The sequence below is a fragment of the Molossus molossus genome, unplaced genomic scaffold, assembly GCF_014108415.1.
Source record: "Molossus molossus isolate mMolMol1 unplaced genomic scaffold, mMolMol1.p scaffold_m16_p_3, whole genome shotgun sequence".
Classification (NCBI taxonomy): Eukaryota; Metazoa; Chordata; class Mammalia; order Chiroptera; family Molossidae; genus Molossus; species Molossus molossus.
In genome coordinates this window covers 55,215,759-55,235,434 of record NW_023425366.1, presented here as the reverse complement: position 1 = coordinate 55,235,434, position 19,676 = coordinate 55,215,759, and the positions used below count along the sequence as shown (strand labels likewise).

The window sequence follows — 19,676 nt, the reverse complement described above, 5'->3', positions numbered from 1 at the left end:
TGAAACAAGCCAAACAGAGAAAGACAAGTTTCATATGATCTCACTTATTTGTGGAATATAATGAACATAACAGTCTGAGGAAGGGGGTAGTCCCAGAGACGCGGAAGTGGGGTACAGACTGACAATCCCCTAAATAGGGGGGTGATGGGGAAGAGATAAACCACAGAATTTATATGCATGTATGCATGAACAGTGGACATGGACAACAAACTGGGGAAAGGGCAGGGAGGGAGGGGGAGGGGGGAATCAGTGGGGGGAAAAGGAGAAACATCTGTAACAAAAATTAATTAATAAAAAATAAATAAATTTTAAAAAAAAAGAAAGAAAATTTGCCTTGACAGGCCTTAAGTAATCACAAGGAGATGATCATAAACATGAAACAATGAAAAATAATCCATCAACTGGGAAATACCTCTGATTTCAGCCGTTCGATTTCTGTATCTTGATCTTCAAGTTGATGTCGTAGTTGGTGAGCTGCAATTTTTTCCGTCTCCACGATTTGAACTAGATGAATGTACTTCTGCATTAACACTTCCCTCTCAATCAGAATGTCTGCATAACTTGAGAGAAAATTACAGTTAGTCAACGAGACACTGTTCTACTACAGTCCCATATAGAAAAGCATGCACTACATTTTAAAAAGAAGCCACAAACATAGCTAACTCTACTTATGTAAACATGAACTTTTGGCTTATACTTGGCATCCTCTATCTAGTAAGAATTTGTATCATTATCATTTTACCTATTGTTTTTACAAAGAGTTCATTTAACTTTTGACTTGCATTTGGCATCTCTTAACTATATAGAATTTGAATCATTATCATTTTACATATTTTTTATTAGAGTTCATTTAATGATGGCTGCCACCCACAATTTTATCCTATCGGTGAGAAAAGTGCAAAGGAAATTTGTTATTTTATAAAGAAAATAGTACATCTTTTTTTTTAAACAAAAAAACTGAAGTATTTGAATTGATGGCACACACTTGGTTTCCAGGGATGATATTCAAAATATTTCACCAGGGAAGGCACTAGCCAATCAAAACAGACTTGCCACCAAACAGAATAGATGAAACAACCATCATAACGGGCACTGGCTGAAAAAAACTATGATGACTATACCAGCACCCCAGCCTTTGCTTGGCTCTCTTTAGTGTTTTGAGACCACTGACTACCTTTGCCCTTCCTTTCCAAAAATAACAGAAGCAGCCATTTCATTCTGGAAATAAATGTAGATTCTTTGGACCCTAACTCCAGCAATGTAACCTGTGTCCATTTCTTTGACCAAATGTGGTAAAGGCAAACTCATGGTAAAGTTTTATTGATTATGCCAGTCTGTGGCATTTGAATTTTGTCTCCAGATCTTCTTGCAATATTCAGGGTGGTAAAATGTATGTTCCTCCATTCATATAATCTTTCCCAAATGGTATGATAATAGCAATAATTAATAATAGTTTCTATTTGTTGATATGTGTAGGGGGTACCATATATATTCTCATCCCCAGAAGACAGTTTTTACCATCTTGATGGTACAGAGAAAGAATTTGATCCTCACAGAGGTCGCACAGCTAGTAGGTGGCAGGGCTGAGTGGCACTCAAATCAAGGTTAGTCTGCCCCTAAGCTCATGCTCTTAACCACAAGCTACACTTTCTGTCGTGAGAAATAGCACACTGGATGTGAGCAGATATGTTTTGAGATATCAGCTCAATCTTCTGCCCACTTACATCTTCTTTGGGAATGTGGGCCCTGGCAGCTATGTTTGTACCACAAAACCTGCCCTCAATGACCACATTAAATTGGTCTAAAAAGAGATAACTGGCCCAAGCTAAACCAATTAGATTCTTTCTCCTTAGAATCTGGGATTGTGCCTCTGGCCTATTTGCTTGAACTGAGAAGTTACCACATGCCAGATTCTCCTTCAAGGATAAAATATTCCTTTGCATCTGATTACCTTTTGTTCTCCATGGAACCAAATATCAACCTTGCTACTTTGGTACACAATATTTGTACAACCATGATGTAAATATCCCTTATTGCTTTTTAATTGTCAGAATCAACAGAGGCTTACATTTAGAGCACAGAGGTAAATGTTTATAAGTTTATAAATAGAGTAAATAATAAAAGTACATGAGGGAACAGGATGCTAAAGCATGAAGGGCTCTATAGATTACTACCTACTCTCATTGAGATTTCCTTTCAACGTCAAGTTGACAAAGTGTTCTTTACGGAGCCAGCTAGTAAATGCATGTCGACTCAAGAGCTGCATTGAATCACCTGAATGTGCATGGATGGCTTCCTTTCAATGTAAGAACTTTGAGAGGTTTGATATTTCATTTCTATATTTCCCATATAGGTTTTATCTAAATAAATTTTCTAGTTGTACCCAGCCAGAGTAGTGCATGGTTGAGCGTGTCAACTCATGCACCAAGAGGTTGCTGGTTCAATTCCCAATCAGGGCACAGGCCCAGGTTTTGGACCAAATTCCCAGTGGGGCAGCATGCAGGAGGTGGCCAATCGATGTTCTCTCTCATTGATGTTTCTCTCTCTCTCTCCCTCTCCCTTACTCTCTCTCTAAAATCAATAAAGAAAAAAATTTTTTTTTAATTTCTAGTTGCTAGATAATGCTCAAGTTTAAAATTTTTTTCCTAATCTATTCATTATCTCTGTTCTGTTTGTTTTTTATTTAATTTAACATCCCCCCACCAGGAGGGGAGGGGAGGAAGTTTCTCACTGCCAAAGGAAATAATAAAATTAAGCCATATAAATCAATGATGGAAGCCAACTCATCTGTCAAACACCGATGGCAAGTTTGAGGTATATGTACACATGAACATTTTATATACTTTTATACATGTTAAATATTCATGTGTATAACGTATAATCAAAACTAAACCACCACTATTCCATACAGGACAAATGGAAACATCTCAATAAAATCCTGAAGAGTTCAGACAAAAGGCACAGTATAAAATCACAAGCCTGATTATTTTTAAAGAAGGATAAAAATTCTATTAGCTGAGCAAAGAATTATTCGGTGGGCCAGAATCTCATCCTAGTTACTTTGATTAAAGACATCTTTTGAATGACAGAGTAATATGTAGCTAATAGACTAATGAGATATAACCAATAAGAACTGCAGTAAAACCCAAACTGAAAAGTCTTATAACAGGCAACTACAGAAAAACTGCTCCCAGCTGCAGGATGATGCTCAACTTTATTGAGAAAACTCTTACGAATCAACATTCCACCTATCAGGATATGCGAACGGCTTGGGGACTGGGGCGATTCAGTCCTGGATGACAGCAGCGCAGTAGTCCCCGTCTAAGCGATGCTTGGCTCTGGCAGCAGCCCCCCATAATGCTCCACCAGGCCTCCCTAGCACTCCTTACTCACGGCTGCTGTAGCATTACTATCTTCCACTTTTTCTAGCTCTCATATATCAATAGCTCCACTCCACTGATTAATCAATATTTTTATGTATCACATTAGCACCCCCACTGATCTCTCCTCTCCTAAGCTGTCCCCTTTACAACAAATGGGAGCGCAAACATCTTTGCTAGGAGAGACTAAAAAGAAGAAAAAACTTTAAAAACTAAAACTTCTATTCTGAACATTGCATTTGTTGGAGGATGGATTAGGAGGCAAACTTGGAAGAAGTCAGGTGAGGTGGCTGAGCAATTGCCCAGCACCACCGTCACCACAGAGAGGAAGGAAGACGAGATAGCTCAGGGGTTGAATCCACAAGTGGTGGCTGACTGGGTGCGAGCAGGGGGACGGAGGGTACAGGATGACATCTGCTGGCATGAGTGACTGAGTGCACAGGATACTATTCCCTGGGTAAGGAGAAGTGGACAAGAAGCCACTTGAATAAAAATGAGTTTGGTTTTGGACTTGCTTAGGATCAAGTAACTCTGAGTACCCAGGGGAACATGACAAATGGATAGCTGTGTATAGAAAGACACATATTTGCAAATTTGTCAGTTTCTATACATACTGGAGGCAGTATATCTTGGAGGTTATGTGCACAGGCCTGACCTAGATTTGAACTCCAGCCCTTCCACTTATTGGATTGGTGGCCTTCAGGGGTTGTTTTATCTATTTGAAGACCTGAGATTCAACAAGGATAATACCACCTACTTCCTGAGCTGTTCTGACTATTAAATGAAAAGAGCGTGTGGTGCATGTAGCGTGGTACGCAGCCTAAGGAAGCACGAAGAAAGGGCGACTTATCCACAGGTGGAAGCCTTGGCAATGTGCCAAGTGCCGAGAGAAAAGGCACAAGGGTGAGGTCAACACAGCAGCCACACGGAGAAAGGGACAGGACAAGAGGGGCCATAAAAGAGGACAAGGAAAAACTATCCAAGGAGAAGAGAATCAGGAGGGAGTGATGGTGGAGAAGCAAAAGAAAAGAGAATATCAAGAGATGATTTAGGTCTCTACACACTGATGTTTACAAAAATTCAAATTAGTGTAAAAGGAAAGTTGAGAATAAGGTGAATAGTACAGAAAAAGAGTATGTAATTATATAATCTCGCTATCTATCCATATTCAAATGCATAGAAAAACTAAACATAAGATTATTAACTATATTTACCTTTGGAAAAATAAGTGGGCTTTGGGAATGATGGAGGGGGTAGAATATAAATGGAAACCATAACTTTTTAAGCTGTAGATTTTTATATTGTTTTTGTTTTCTTTTTTTTTTTAAAAGAGCTTGCATTTATGTATTACTCGGGTAACTCAAAAATAAGTATTAAATTGTAAATGTAAAGGTGAAGTTGTTTGTTGACGAGGTGACAACAGGTTCAAGGGGAGAACAGAAACTCATCACAAAGGGCTGAACGGAGAGCAGGAGCCACAGACAGAGGGAGAACAACCAAACGGTTTCTCCAAGGACTTTTAAGTTTTTGTTTTAAGGTGGGAGAGATTTAAGGAGAATCAAAGAATACAAGAAGAAAGCCAAGGTTAGGAAAGAGGGTGGGCAGACTGGAGTTATAAGAGAAATGGAACAGCTAAGGGAGCAAGAGAATCGGAGGGAGGAGCTCAGGGCAGATACCGGGGCGCTGAAGAGTCATGAAGGTGCCCCGCCCCTGCAGGTGAGCCAGCGTGCAGGCGAGGACCGGGCACCTGCTCTGTGGCTGGACACAAGGTCATAGTGCAGTGTGAGCTGGGTGCTTCGGGAGGGAGACGAGCATTCGAAGCAGACAAACTGTGAGGAGTAGGAAAGACAACTGACAGGTAAAAGTACTAACAAAGGGCTGAAAGTAAGAACATTCGGGCCCAACTTTCCCTACAGAAAAGAAGTTCCACCATCCGATCAAGTGAAATCTGTCATAGTTCACAAACACAGTACCACTTTCTTGCATGCTGCACTGTGCAGGCTCTTGGGAAAGAAAATGCTGGATTCTCTCTCAGTGTGGCAAATCTGAAGCCAAGGTCCTGGCAGGAGTGCTCAGTAAAATAATCTAATATCTCAAATAAACAAACTCCATGCTTTCAGCTTTATGGTAGTGATAGTCTTACTGTTACAAGAGTATAAAATGTGGCCTCAGGATGGCTTTAGACTATAACACCACCTCCCATTTCTGATTTCCTAGTCCTGCGGTTTTGCTGTGATATATGAAGAATTTTTAGCTTTTGTATGTAATTACTCTTTTCTTATTTGTGAGGGGTTTCTCCGTGCATATTCCTCTAAAGTGCTGATTTTTTAGGGATAATAGGATATACACAGTGGCCCTTAGTGTTAGATAGATTTTATACTTTACACTTTGCTCTACATTAAGCCTCTATCCAAGTAAAAAGAATGAGGTTACTAGCATTAGGTGTTTTGTACAATTACCATGGTTGTGTGTTTGTGTGTGTTGGGGGAGGGAGGAAGAAATAGATGATAGATAGATAGATAGATAGATAGATAGATAGATAGATAGATATAGGAGAAAGAGAGAGAGAGATAGGAGAGAGAGAGAGAGAGAGAGAGAAGAATAACAGCTATCTCGGGTACATGTAGTTAAAAGGATTACAGATAAAAACAGATCCAAGAGGCTGGATTAGAGCTTTCTGCAGTGGGCAAGAGGACAAGGCTTAATTGAAAGACTTAACTGGAGGATTAAGTCTCCTGCTCTTCTAGCTCTAGACTGACATGGTAAAGGAAAAGACTTCGTCAAACCCTTGCTAAACTAAATCTGACATGTGCATTAAGGAATGGAAGCATGTACCCAATTCCTTTTAACGTGGAGAATAACCTCCCTGTAGAGGCAAGCCTAAGACCACCTGCCACAGGCATACACAGAGGGGAAGAAAGAGAAGCAAGGTGAGGGTTGAGCAGAGAGTCAGTTGGACAAATCAGAAAGCAGGGAAAAGATAATGGGACAGTCCCAAACACTGAAATCAAAGCCCAGGCACTATATTCTCTACAGTTCCAACTTTTCATAAGCCCTCCCTTGACCTCAACCTTGGTAGAAACCCAAAGCAGCTCTCCCTTCAAGACACACCTGACATTCTTAGTGGTCACTGATACTCATTCTCTCATACCTTACATACCAAGGGACAGAGAGATCCATCAGTATCATATGGCTCCCACTGCCCTTTACAAGTGATCATACCCTCGAATTCTCTGCGAAAGCCCTTCCTGGCCAGTGCTCATCATCTTTGCTTCATAGACCTGTTCTCATTCATTATTTCTGCTCCCAGTGAGTGGCAACATCCAAGTTAGGGATCTGAGAGGCGTGTTAGATGCCATCTTTGTCTAATACTGCCATATCCAGGTGGTCACAAAGTCCTTTGAAGACTGCCCCCTACATCTCTGGAATAATTTCCGCATCTCTTTCTAACTATCCTAAATTATGTCCTTAGGCCATATGCTTAGGTGAGAATGGGAAGAACCTTGGAAGAGGTACACCTAGATCAAATTTCAGGCCAGGACCACCTTCTCACTGCCAAGACTTTGCTTGCTCAGTGCTGCAGTAAATGAAATGTGGCGACACAGTGCTGAGGACGTTGTCTTTCAGCCTATGAGCCCTAAGCACCCACAATAAATTGGGATCGTGTTTTTTACTTTCTTAATGTCTACAACCAAATCAGCCATGGTGGATAGATATGACCAAGAGAAAAAAAATGAGGTATCATGAGGAATGTTCAAATACCCAACTAGCAGACCACTTATGGAATAATCATAGACTTCATTGCTATTAAAATGCCTTGGCTTCACCTCATTCAGACAAAAACAAGACTGAGTCTTGCTAGAAGCTTCCCATGAACTGGTGCCAGTAATGTGGAATGAAATGATGTTTAAATGTGTCAGTGCTCTCAAAAATGTAATAATGGCACCCTGGTCAGTTTGGCTCAGCGGTTAGAGTGCTGGCCTGTGGTCCAGAGAGACCCGGGTTTGGTTCCCGCTAAGGGCACGTACCTCAGTTGCAGTTTGTCCCCGGCCCTGGTTGGGTTGTGCGGGTGGCAGCAACTTGATGTGTTTCTTTCATGTTGATGTTTCTCTCTCTCTCTCTCTCTCTTCCTCCCACTCTATCTGAACAAAAAAATGGAAATATGTCCTCGGGTGAGGAAAAAAAAAAAAAATGTAATAATGGCCAACTTCAAACAGAAGTGTAAAACAAACTGCCTGGACCGGGCCAAAGCTTCAAATGAGAATTTAATCTGCAAAAAGGTTTTTCCTTGAGCCAGTTCTAAAGGAGAATGCATCAATAAATTAATAAAAAATAATAAATAAATAAATAAGAATGAATCTCAGACAAAGACCCGAAGAGCCCCTGAAGGCAAAATGGGCAGAGCAGATTCAGCTCTGAGCACAGAAGCCCCCAGCAAGAATGTGATTTTCATGACACACAAAGATGGCCCATCCAGGCTGGCACAGAGAAGCCATCCCAGGAAAACAACAGTGACCAAGAGAGGGATTCTGAGCAGTCCCTGTTTCTATGTAGTATCTACAGGAGGGTTGTAGCTCAGAAAAGAACTCTTCTCCAGCTAAATTAGTCATTAGTTAATCAAAAGCTCAGACTTTTAAAAAGAGGGATCAACAAAACCATAATTATTGAGCATTTTGTATTAAAAAGGCAGAACTACCCAATTAATGCCATCAAACTGTCCTCTAAAGGTGAAATATTTAGTCAACCAACCAGTTGTTTTAATTAGCAAAATGGCGGCAAATTCTTTCTCTGAATTAGTTTCCTTAGTGTTCTTGCTCTGCTCGTGGATTCGCAAAGCCGGGATGAATTTCACAGATCAAAGATTACACCAAAAACTCAACCTAACAAACCCTAAATGAAAAAGTTATTATCTTCCCTAATTTAAAACACAAACAAAAATTTAAGAAGCATCTCAATGCAAGAAAAAAAAAAAAAAAAGTCAAATGGAAGAACTCGGGTATAAAACAGTCAGATTAGAAGGAAGCCATCAAAGAACTTAATCCTAGGCTTCAATTTAAAGGAAAAGCAAATACAATGGACCAAAAAGTCAGTACATCAAAAAAAAAGATCAATTTTTAACCAAATCTTCAAATCCAAAGAGAAGAGAATTTTTACCATTCTATTATCTAAACCACTAAAGTGGTTTTAAAGCCTGTGTCCTAACAAAACCACACATGCCCTGGTTTTGATCACATGCCAATCTATACCAAATAGATGCCGATTCACTTCCACTTACATGACAGCTTTTATGATATAGAAAAAAAATCTGTTACTTGAAATCTCACCCTTTTAAAAGTAATTCAGACTCTGTATTTGGTTCACCACAATATTTGCCTGGTAACTACAATGATATTTAGGCTACTAATAGTACCTGGCTTTTCTGGAATGAAAAAATAGGCAAATACACGTTTTGACTTTATTTACTTCACTTTAACTCCCAGGTAGAATGGAACAAAAGTGGTGACAAAGATTGTGTCTGGAAATGACCCAAGGGCCCTACCTTGCCAACTTGATACTTCTTGTACCTCTGAAGACCTGATCTTTTTCTACAGCAAGTCATTCCACATTAGTCCTAAGTCTGGAGCAAAAGCCTCAGACAGGGCCACTGAGAGCAGAGGGCTGAACAGTGCCCGGATCATGGCGGCAGCAAGTTGCCCCAGGGCCCACTTGGAGAGCACCATTCAGTCGCCAACCCTGCACATTCTGAGAAATATTTGGGAGAAAAGGAAAGAAAAGGAACTGAAATACTTTGAAAACAAACAGCACCTTCTACTCTCAGCCCTGACCTTATGTAAGTCCATTTTCATCTCTGAATCAAGGAAGAGAAAAAGAAATAGAAGAGGGAAGAACTGGAGAGAAAGCAACAATAATGGAAGAAAGGTGTAATATAGCACATTGATTAAAGGTTCTGAGTCTGATTGACTTGGGTTTAAATCCCAGCTCGCAGCTACACAACCTTGTGTTAGATCTTGGCCAATCTGTTTAATCATCTTGAACCTCTGTTTTCTCATCTGTAAAATGGGGTTAATCATGCCCTTCTGGGTAGTTGTGAGGAATACAGAACCGTAAGTATGGGAAGCACTAAGCATGCTGCCTGCCACAGAGGAGGTAGTCAATAAAAAGTAGTTGAAGCAAGAAGGGGGATGGGAGAAGACTTTCAGAGAAAAAGTTTCAAGAGTTTAAGGATCAGTCTAAACTCACTCAGAATGTTCTCATTGTCTTTATAATCCATCTTAAAATTTTGCCTAATCACCTACTGTACAACTAGCCTGTACTTCATTCAGAAATGAATGTGCCCTCAACCTCTTCCTCACTCTCAAGATGCAGCTCAGGACCATGATCACACACATAAAATATGTAAAACAAACAAACAAACAAACAAAAAAACCATGAGTTGTACGAATTGTTCAATATCCCACATGCAGCAATGCAAGCGATGCGGCCATCTGGAGAAGGGGCCGGTGCAGACTGGCCTGTGGGTGAGGTTCCAGGAAGGGGCAAAGCCGCATGAATGGACATTTGGAAGGGAGGGAATGTCAGAGGGAAGAAAAAGAGTGTGCCCTAGCTCGAATTTTGCCACGGAAACACCAGGATGTGAGCAGGGAGTTGTGGAGTGAGGAGGGCCTGGATTAGTGAGAGGACAGGCAAAAAGCGAAGAACATGAGAACCAGTTGAAGCAAAAATGGGCGGGGCTTTGGAACTGGATATGGAAAATAAAGGAGAGAGGTCTGTCTGCATTTTTTGGACTTCTCGTTCCCTTCTTAGGCTAAGAGTGTTCCTCTCCACCTTCCTGGTATTTCTCAGGAGGAAGTAGGATTTATTTCACTGGACAGAGGCCAGTGTCACGTTTCTTGATCACCAGGCTGCACAGGGCAGGGCTGACAGGTGTCGGCTCTGCCACTCCCTCGCTGTGCGACCTCAGCCAAGCAAACTACTTCCAGGCCTCCGTTTCCTTATCTGTAAAAGTGGGGGTGATCATGCTACCCCTCTCACAGACTGTTGAGAGGATAAGTGAATCAATGTATTTAATAAATTCCTCAACTGAGAAGCACGTAGAACAGTGCCTAATACATAGGAACAAACCCACAAAAGTGACCTGTTATCATTGTTATTGTTATATCTACTACCTTTCCTCTTTAGCTAGAAAATAACCATAGAAAGCTCAAAGAACCATCTCACACATGACTGAGGAGGTGGTATCAAGGGAAACCCATCTTGGAACTGCAAGGTGTTCCAAAACCACTACCGACAGTGATACCCCCAATGAAAGACCCAGCGTCACATGGGATTTGAGCGCATACCTGGCTTGGTGAATGGCCTCCACCCACTCTCTACCTTCCTGCTCCTCCTCACAGCGAAGTTCCAGTGGTTTCTGACCTTCATGGCCAAAAAGGACGGTAAAGTAATACTGGAGAGGAAAATAAACAAACACATTTAGTTTTATTTTTCAAGCATGACAGCAGAGTAACTGGGCATCTACAAAGGTTATATGTTTACAAAGTGCACTTGCATTATGCAAATCCTATTTCAAAAGGTAACATCACTGGCAGCCCAGTAGGCAATGACTTTGTACCTAGCAGAACCTTAGGCTGCACTTTAGTAATTCCCAGTAGGAGTCAACCCACAATATCTCATTAGATACAGAAAAGGGATTTGATAAAATTCTGCACAAACACATGATTAAAATTCCTTGCAAACTAGAAAGTAAACTTTCTGAACCCGATAAAGGATATCTGCTAGAAATTTACCACAAACATTTTACCCAATAGTGAACTTTTACAAACAACCCCTCTACAATCAAAAGGAAGAAAAAGATGGCAGTTGTCACCACATCTATTTACCAGTTCTGTCTGAAGTGCAACACAGAAAAATTAAAAGAAAAAGGCACAAGAAGTGAGAGCAAGAAAAAAATCATATTTACAGATGATGTCATTATCTATATTAAAAAGTCACTGAAAAAGTATTAGAATAAGAACATCCAGCAAAATTATTGAATGTAAAATCAATGTACAAAAATTTATTACACTTTGGTGCAATACTAACAAACAGAAAACTTAATCTTGAAAACAGCATTTGCAATAGCAAAGTATATTAAAAACTTAATAAATCTTTAAAAAAATGTTTATCACCTCTAAAAATAAATTAATCTGTAATTTCAATGTATTTTAGTAAGTAGGTTTTTTTGTGGAAAAGGTTATTTTTCTGTTCGAGGTAGGGATATTTTTTATATTTTGTTTTTTGGTGGTTTTTTTTGTTGTTATTTTTTTGCATGTGTAGAATTTGACAAACTAAACCTAAAATCTGAGTCAGGGTGGGAGAAGATTCACTTTAAACCAGTCTGCTTCAGGCTGGACATATTAATTATCAAATTGAGACTGTCTGGAAGGAACTGTGGCTGGAGAACTTTTTATTAAGAGAATGACCGGAAAGCCCAAGACTTCACCCTGGGGCGTGAAGAGAACAGCCCCACAGAGCTGCTCTAAGAGCCAGAACCGAGAACTGGAGACTAAACAAAAGGGTTTTTTCTGTTGTCCCTCCTTCCCATCCCACCCCCAAACTTCTGTGTATTCAGTGACAGTTAAACAGTCAAACGAATTAAAAACCTTCAGAACAATAATTCTGGAGATAAGGATTTTGAGCACAATTTTACCCTCAAAAAGCTTTTTTTAATGGCTAAGAGACTTTCAGGTTACCTGGGCACACACCAGGAGCCAATGGAGAGCTCTGGGTCACGCCCCTGAGAATCCACGGCACTTCCCCACGGCAGTCCCGAGCCCCATAAATGGCAAGCTGTCTTAGTTCTTAAACCTCTTGTCCAGCCAGAGGACTAAATGCTATGAACTAGGGGAAATAACCTGACGAAAAGGCCACTGAGGCTGGGAAGAATTGAGTTTAGCATTGCATTTAATAAAGATCCATTTAAATTTGGGAGAAAGAGTGGAAACTCAATAAAAGACAAATCAGTGGCTCAAGGGCAATCCTTTAAGTGATGGCATTTCAGTAGCTGCTGGCAACTATCTAAGCCCAAAGCCCAGTCCAGAGAGAGGAAACAATTAATGACCCCGCCCGCCTGTTGAAAGACTGCAGAGACCAGCGCTGCAGCAGCTGCTGCTCGGGGGCACAATTAAGAGGCACCTTTGAAAGACAGCAAGGCAGTGATGTTAGCAGAGGACACCCAAAGGTTAAGTCGTGTCTCAGGTATAATAATGAGGGAAGGATGTTGAGAAGTAGACGTTCTGTTTTCAGGATTTCAATTTGAAAAAGTCAGTTCAACCACAAAAAAATTAAACACTGCCTCTGCATGTACCTGAACATTATTTATTTTTAGCCACTCATTAGAGTTTTATTTGTATCTTCTGGCCACAATCTAATATGAACTCTGTATATTAAGGATTGTCCTGGGGCTTTCGAGGTCCCCTTAGGGGTCAAAAGTCACAGCAGACACCCTTGATGGTACTGTGTCCTCTGACCATCCCCCCTGCAGGAACTAGAAGTTCCAAAGTACTGAGTCATCACAAGGCATGAGGAAGAATTAAAATAGAGTGATAACCTTGTTTATGTCTTTCAATTCAGCATCTACAATGACAGTGATGTCTCTTCTTTTTCTTCCTGATGGTCTCACCTGTTTCCAAATCTATTTCTCCAGGCAGATTCTCTCCCAGGTGGGGGCCCCACATCTCTCCCACTAGACAGAATTTCAATCATGTCCAAAACTGAACTCCCCTGTTACCTTCCTTCCTTCCCTCCCACCCTCTAATGGTCTTCCTCCAACCTCCACACCCCCACCCCCACCCTCATGATTATTCCTTCTCCTCTTGTCTTTTCTCTGTGCAGTACATCTTTATCCAGTGGTTGTCCCAACCGGGCAGACAAGTCACCCTCAACTTCTCCCTCTCATCAGCCCCACATTGGTTTCACCAATGCTCCTTCCTAGGACTCCCTTCGGCGTTGTTGTCCTTCTCCTATACTACCGTAACACTTTATCACAGATGACAGATATGACAGCTTTGAAACACAGTCCAATTGAGATTCCTTTATCTTATAGCTGATCTCTCTCCCTCCTTGTATCCTGGCTACTATTCCAGCACAAAGGGGAAGGTAATGGCCCCCAGGAGGAGGACAGGATGACCTAGAGAAGTCCCAGGGAGTTGGGGACACAGGAGGAGTATGCAGAGAAGTGGCCAGGTAGATACAGAAAGCAAGAGGAGGCAGAGACCATATGGTGGACTCACTTGGGGCTAAAGTCCTAGAAAAAGTGCAGAGATAAAAGGGTTGATGACAAAGCCCAAATACAAGGAGTTTCTGCATCACTTTCCCTTTGGGGATCTAGAGGATGTTATCTCACAGGCTGCCCTCTTTCCTCACCCCCATCCTCATGACAGCAGCGGGTGGTGACCCCCTGGGTGGTGACCATATCATGTAAATCAGTCAAACTGGTGTCACAGCAGTTAGGAAAAGACAGGGCCTAAGTTTTGAGTTTAGGTATTTAGAAGCCCCCCACCCCGCCCCACCCGCCAGCTTCTAAATGGTGTGGACATTCCAAGTGTACTATGGAGGACTGTGGGGGAAGGGCACTATCAGACCTCATGGGGGTTCTATGCAGCCCCAGCAGGAGCCAAGGTCGGGCCTGGCCGGTGTGGCTCAGTGAACTGAGCGTCATCCCATGGACTCAGTGGTCCCAGTTCAATTCCTCATCAGGGCACATGCCTGGGTTTCAGGCTCAATCCCCAGTAGGGGGCATGCAGGAGGCAGCCAATCAATGTATCTCCCTCACATTGGTGTTTCTTTCTCTCTCTCTCTCTCCCTCTCCCTCTCTCTCTCTCTCTCTCTCTCTCAAATAATCAATAATAAAATTTTATAAAAATAGAGCCAAGGTGGGACCTTGTAAGCAAAATGGACAACCAGGCCCTGACCAACCTAAGAGATAACAAACCACAAGTTATAGCTGACCAACACTTCAGCAACAGATACCAACGGATGCCCCAGGCAGAGCCAGAACGATGCCAGACCCCAATTAGCACCAGGAGAACCCCAAACTCTGATTCTCTCTCTCTTTCTCTCAAGAACATATGAGCCCGGCTTACCGAGGCACCATCTTAGCAAGGTGCAGAGGAAAAAACGAATTACCAAAAAAGACCTTTTACATTAATGAAGCCGACTGAGTTTACTACCCTCTGCTAAATGCAGTTCATTTTCTCTCTCCACTTATGAAGTAGGGAGTGTGTGTGTGTTGAGGGGGGGTGGGTCTTAAGGAAAAAGTCAGGTCAAATTTAGAAAAATACTGTCTTTGCATATCTAAGTGTAGAGAAGACACATCTGCAACCCTACCTCTAGTCTTACCCAACTCCCTCCAACTCAAAGTAGGTGCCCAGAGTTCTCTTTCTAAAAGACACATCTGAGCTTTTAGGTCTGCTTACGAACCCTCGCTGGTGTTTTCATACTCTGAGAGCACATTTTATGCAGGCTGAAAACACCCTTCACAAACTGGCCCCCGTTTCCATTTAACCTCGTCTCCGCCCGTTTCTCCCAGTACACGCCGCAGTCCAGCCTGTGGACCTGCCACTGACCCCAAGAAGACAGGCTCTTCCCTCCGCTTCATGCTACTGACAGTACCACCTGTGGAGTCACGCCGGGTATACCTGGTTCCTCCAAGTGGTAACTCAAGTTACGAGGACTTGGGCAAGTCACAAAATCTTTCTGAGACCGAGTTTCCTCGTGAACAAGATGAAGACAGTGACACAGACCATACAGGACTCAATCGGCTGACATGCAGTGGCCCCCGGTAAGCATTAAACAAACATTTGTTCCATTCTCTGCCTTTGTCTAGACGTTCTTCCTTCATTCCCACTTCCTTCTCTACCTACAAACTCTTACTGAACTTTCATGACTTATGTCACTGAAACATCAGTTCCTTTAAGAATCCTTCCCTGGCACCTCCTGGCAAAAAGGAGTCGCTCTCCCCTCTGGGTTTCATTAATGCCAGGTACACGCCTCTCACGTTGCCTTAGAGTTGCCCGTGCATGAGTTTCTCTTCCCTGCCAGCCTTGAACTTGGATACCCCTGATCCTAACACTGTGCCAGGCACACACAAAGCCCTTAATAATGTTTGGTGAATAAATGATTAGCAGCAAAGAAACATGAGTTGTAATTAACCTAATAAATTGGCTTTGAACAACCACATATGATGACCCGTTTCATGACTATATAATCACATTCAGGTAGGTCTCCAGAGAAGAGATACAAAAGACCTGTTAAGCTTACCAAGTATATCTTTTTATCATGAGATGGAAAACCAGCCCATGATGATCTCACAAACCCCTATAAGAGCAATAACAAAAGATACCATAGGTTTGCAGATTCACCGGATTCTTACCTTTTACATACAATGACTATAAAATGCCAAAACAACAACATAATAAAAGGACCTAGGGAATTTAAATTTCAGCTTTCTGGGTTTTATTATAATGGGCTGGCTGCTATTTATGCTATGTACTTCTGCAGAGAGAGCAAATATAACCCAATACAAGAACACAAGCTCACTTGGAACTCTGTTCTTAAGCTTCCGCAAGTTAGAAACGAATTTATAGCTAACAGTGGCAATAGCAGGGGGATGGTATTACAGGACCATTTCCACTTTCCCCATTTCTATATTATTTGAGTCATTTATAATAAACATGTATAGCTACACAATCAACAATAAAAATATTTATTCATTTCAAACCTATGTCTAGGTCTTTATAATACTACTTAAATGTATACCCAGAGGATATAAATGTTTGTCAAATAAGTGATGTTAAAGGAAGGTTAAAAGCCACAGTGGGTTTCCTAAAAAGTATACAGCAGAGCCTGGCCAGTGTGGCCCAGTGGATTGAATGTCGTCCCATGGACTGAGAGAAGATCCCAGTTCGATTCTGGTCAGAGCACATACCTGGGTTGTAGGTTCAATCCCCAGTAGGGAGCCTGCAGGAGGCAGCTGATCGATGTTTCTCTCTTACACTGATGTTTCTATCTCTCTCCCTCCTCTCTCTCTAAAAGAAAAACAATAAAAACATATTTTTTAAAGTATACAGTAGAAATATAATGTTTTTAAAAAGGTTTTTCCATACATATTATTATTTAGATGGTACTGCAGGGTTTTAAATTATCACATATGTTCTTGCAATATTTCAGTTTTAGATTAAGAGAACTAAAAGCAACTGCTCTCTCTGCGCCATTGAGGAGGAAAATCCTCTTCAAGTCCTCTTCCAGCCCAGCCCCGTTTGGGAGGGGTGGGCGCAGCCCCACGGGACCCAGGAGGGTCTTCTCCTCGTGGGCTGTCAGATTTCTGACCCTGAAAGGCAGGTGCTGGCTGGATAAAGAAACGGATGCCTTCTCCCCTGACCCTGGCTCGGTGACTTGCACATGGGGTCAGTGATCACAACAGCACAGCACCGGGTGGCAGTGCCTGAGGCCGCGGCAGGGCTCTGAAGGGAGGAGCTCTCCCCCACCGGGGCCTTGGGTCTGGCCTTCCTAGTCCCCAGGAATGTGAATGACACTATTCAGTGGCCCTGTGCAGCCCAGACCACATTTCTCCCCAGCAGCCCCACGGGTTGCCACGACCGGCCATCCCAGTCGGAAGGGAGACTCCGAGGGGTCCACGATGCGGAGATGGAAAACACCATGGACAGCAATTCTCCCGTGTGGGTGCCCCTCCTAAGCAATGATAAAGTATGTGCTCCCGTAATTCTTCCTACGCATCATTACCTCCTCCTCCTTTTTCCCCCTTTCTTCTTCTTTCTGTAACTGCTTGTAATATGGAAGTGAAACACATTTTAAACGTTTGCTATTGATGAAACTGAGTTTTCTGTGCCCTTATACTAAATTTGACTCAGAGTTGAACTTCGCCCAGACTGACAACGGAGCCGTCTAAATTCACGGGCACATCGATTCATTTCCTGATCGGCACCAGCGCTCCGTAGGAGAAAGTACCCCCCGAGCCCCCGAGGCGCAGGCGGATGGCTCTAACTCTGACTCGCTGCCCCTGCCCAGCAGCATGCGAGGGAGAGATAAGAGAAGACAGGCTGGAAATAACAGTAAGGTTGGCACAATAAAGGGTGTTTCCTGACACCAATCCCGCCCCTTCTCCTCCCAGCACTCTTACTCTCTTGTACTTCCCGTCATTGAAATGTTACTTGCAAGGGGCTTCTCTGCCCATGGCAACTGGTCACCATGTGTGCCAGCTGGTGGGGCACTAATTGAACAAGAAATATCTGAAGCATTGTACCCTTGACCCAGCTCCCTTGGTCTCCAGGAAGGAAAACATTCCCCCTCCTGCCCCAGTGAATGGTTTTATGTACTGGGGTCATTTCTTTACCACAGCTCTCTCTCATGGGCGCTTTTATCTCCAAAGAAGATTCTCTGTAAATTAAAGGAGACTGATTTTACAACTACTACATCTTTTCATGCCATGGGTATATGTTGAAGCTCATTCTTTAGTTTTTTTAAAATTATTTATTTATTTATTTATTTATTTATTTTTAAATCATCCAACTACCTCCTCCAGACCTTCTTAGGGACAAAGATCTAAGATGCTGAAGGCGTTTCTCCTCCTCTATTGGTTAACTTCCTTTTCAACTCCAAGATTCAGAGGTCTTGCCATGGGCAGTTCTGCCTCAGTACAAGCCAACTTCACAGCTTCATACCAGCACCCGTGCACGCAGGGTGGCTGGCCAGGAGCCCCAGGCTGTATGGCAGGACATCAGGATTTCCTCCTGCCTGTGTGAACTCGGGCAAATTCCTCTGTGTTCAGTTTGCTCTGGGGCCAAGTAAAGTAGAAGAGGCTACCTCTCCCACTGATCCCCAAGGTGAAGATCAAATGCAATAATACACTTCGAAATGCCTTGAAAATCATGAAGTTGTCTTGTCATTGCCATGGAGATGGAATTGCCGGACCTCCCCTGGAGCCAGCCACCTGGAGTATGCCTAGGACCCTGAACTGGTCCAGATCTGCAAAACAGGGTAATTGGAGCGTTCATTCCGTCCCCCTCCTTGTTTTCCTCAGATAAAAGTGTGTGGGAAAGGAAGAAAAGGATGTATTAAAATTACACCGGGTACTTGGTAATTAAGAAAAAATCATACTGTTTTTGTCGTGGTGGGTATTTGTTGGTTGTTTTGTCCTTGTGAGATTTTGTCCTGTGGTTGTTTGAGATTCATGATGAAAAAGATTTCTAATTCTCACAAAAGGCTTAGGGAGGAGATGTATTTTGAAGCTACAATGACATACAAGAGACTGTTGAATGATTTGTACAACAGAACCCAATCCACAGACTGTAAATTTGAAACTACAAATAAAGCAAAGCATTAGCATGCATAAAACCCACAGTATGCTGCAATATCAGCTTTTAAGAACTAGCTCAGCTATATTCTTCTATTGAACATATTTTAGATTTTAATTTAACCAGAATTTAACTTAGAATCCAGCTCAAGGAGTAAGAGTTTAACGGCCTCCTGCTGTGATTTTCTACCACAACAGGAAAAACACATTGTGTCTGGCTTCCAGATTTCCCAAAGAACTGAGATTAAACTGTGCTCATTGGAGAGTGACAAGGACAAAGGGTCTGAAAAACCTGTCATTTTAAGAATAGCTAAAAGAACCTGATATATTTGGTCGTTCTTCAAATCTTTGAGAGTTTTCCTATAAAAATTGGAACAGAGAAACTTTCGTCGACCAAGGGATCTGGGTTCCCATAAATTACCAGGCATATGGTACATGGTAGCTCAAGTCATCACCCCTGTCTTGCACGAAAAGGCAATGATTTCTCTCCATGTTTTGTTAAATTCTCATACAAGTTCCTGTCTTTCCTTTGTATTACCACTCCAGACAGGGACAGATGTCCATGTGATTGGCTTCCCCTCACCCAGAGCCCCCCATTTACTCATTATCTTTGGAAAGAGACATTTCATTCTGATCAACCTCAGAGCCACCAATTGTACATTTGTGAATTCAGTCACATTTGCCAGTCTTCTCCTACAGTGAGGTGGCTAAAGCTGGTCACCACTCCCATGTCCATTCTACCCTGCCTCTCCCGAGCTAATCTGGAACCTCGACCTTCACTGGTTCTGAAGAATGAGACCTCCAAAACCCTTTACTTCATGCCTTCATCACTTTCTCAATTCAGTCATTGGTTTTATTCATTCTCCATTTGCCAACCATATTCTTACTGTTGCTGAAAGTGTGTACAATGAAAATGTACACCTTCATACCACTTAACAAAGAGA

The 19,676-nt window shown here is 42.2% G+C and overlaps 1 protein-coding gene across 4 annotated transcripts in view; it reads right to left on the bottom strand.

Annotated features, from left to right (window-relative positions):
* The window catches only part of RASGRF2 (Ras protein specific guanine nucleotide releasing factor 2), a 188,318-nt gene that overhangs the window by 119,204 nt on the left and 49,438 nt on the right, over window positions 1-19,676 (bottom strand). For all 4 annotated transcript variants that reach the window (XM_036278551.1, XM_036278552.1, XM_036278553.1 and 1 more), the window contains exons 2-3: window positions 10,721-10,827; window positions 413-560 (exon numbers count right to left, since the gene is read on the bottom strand). In XM_036278551.1, coding sequence (XP_036134444.1) covers window positions 413-560; window positions 10,721-10,827 — 255 coding nt within the window. The remainder of the gene's footprint in view (window positions 1-412; window positions 561-10,720; window positions 10,828-19,676) is intronic.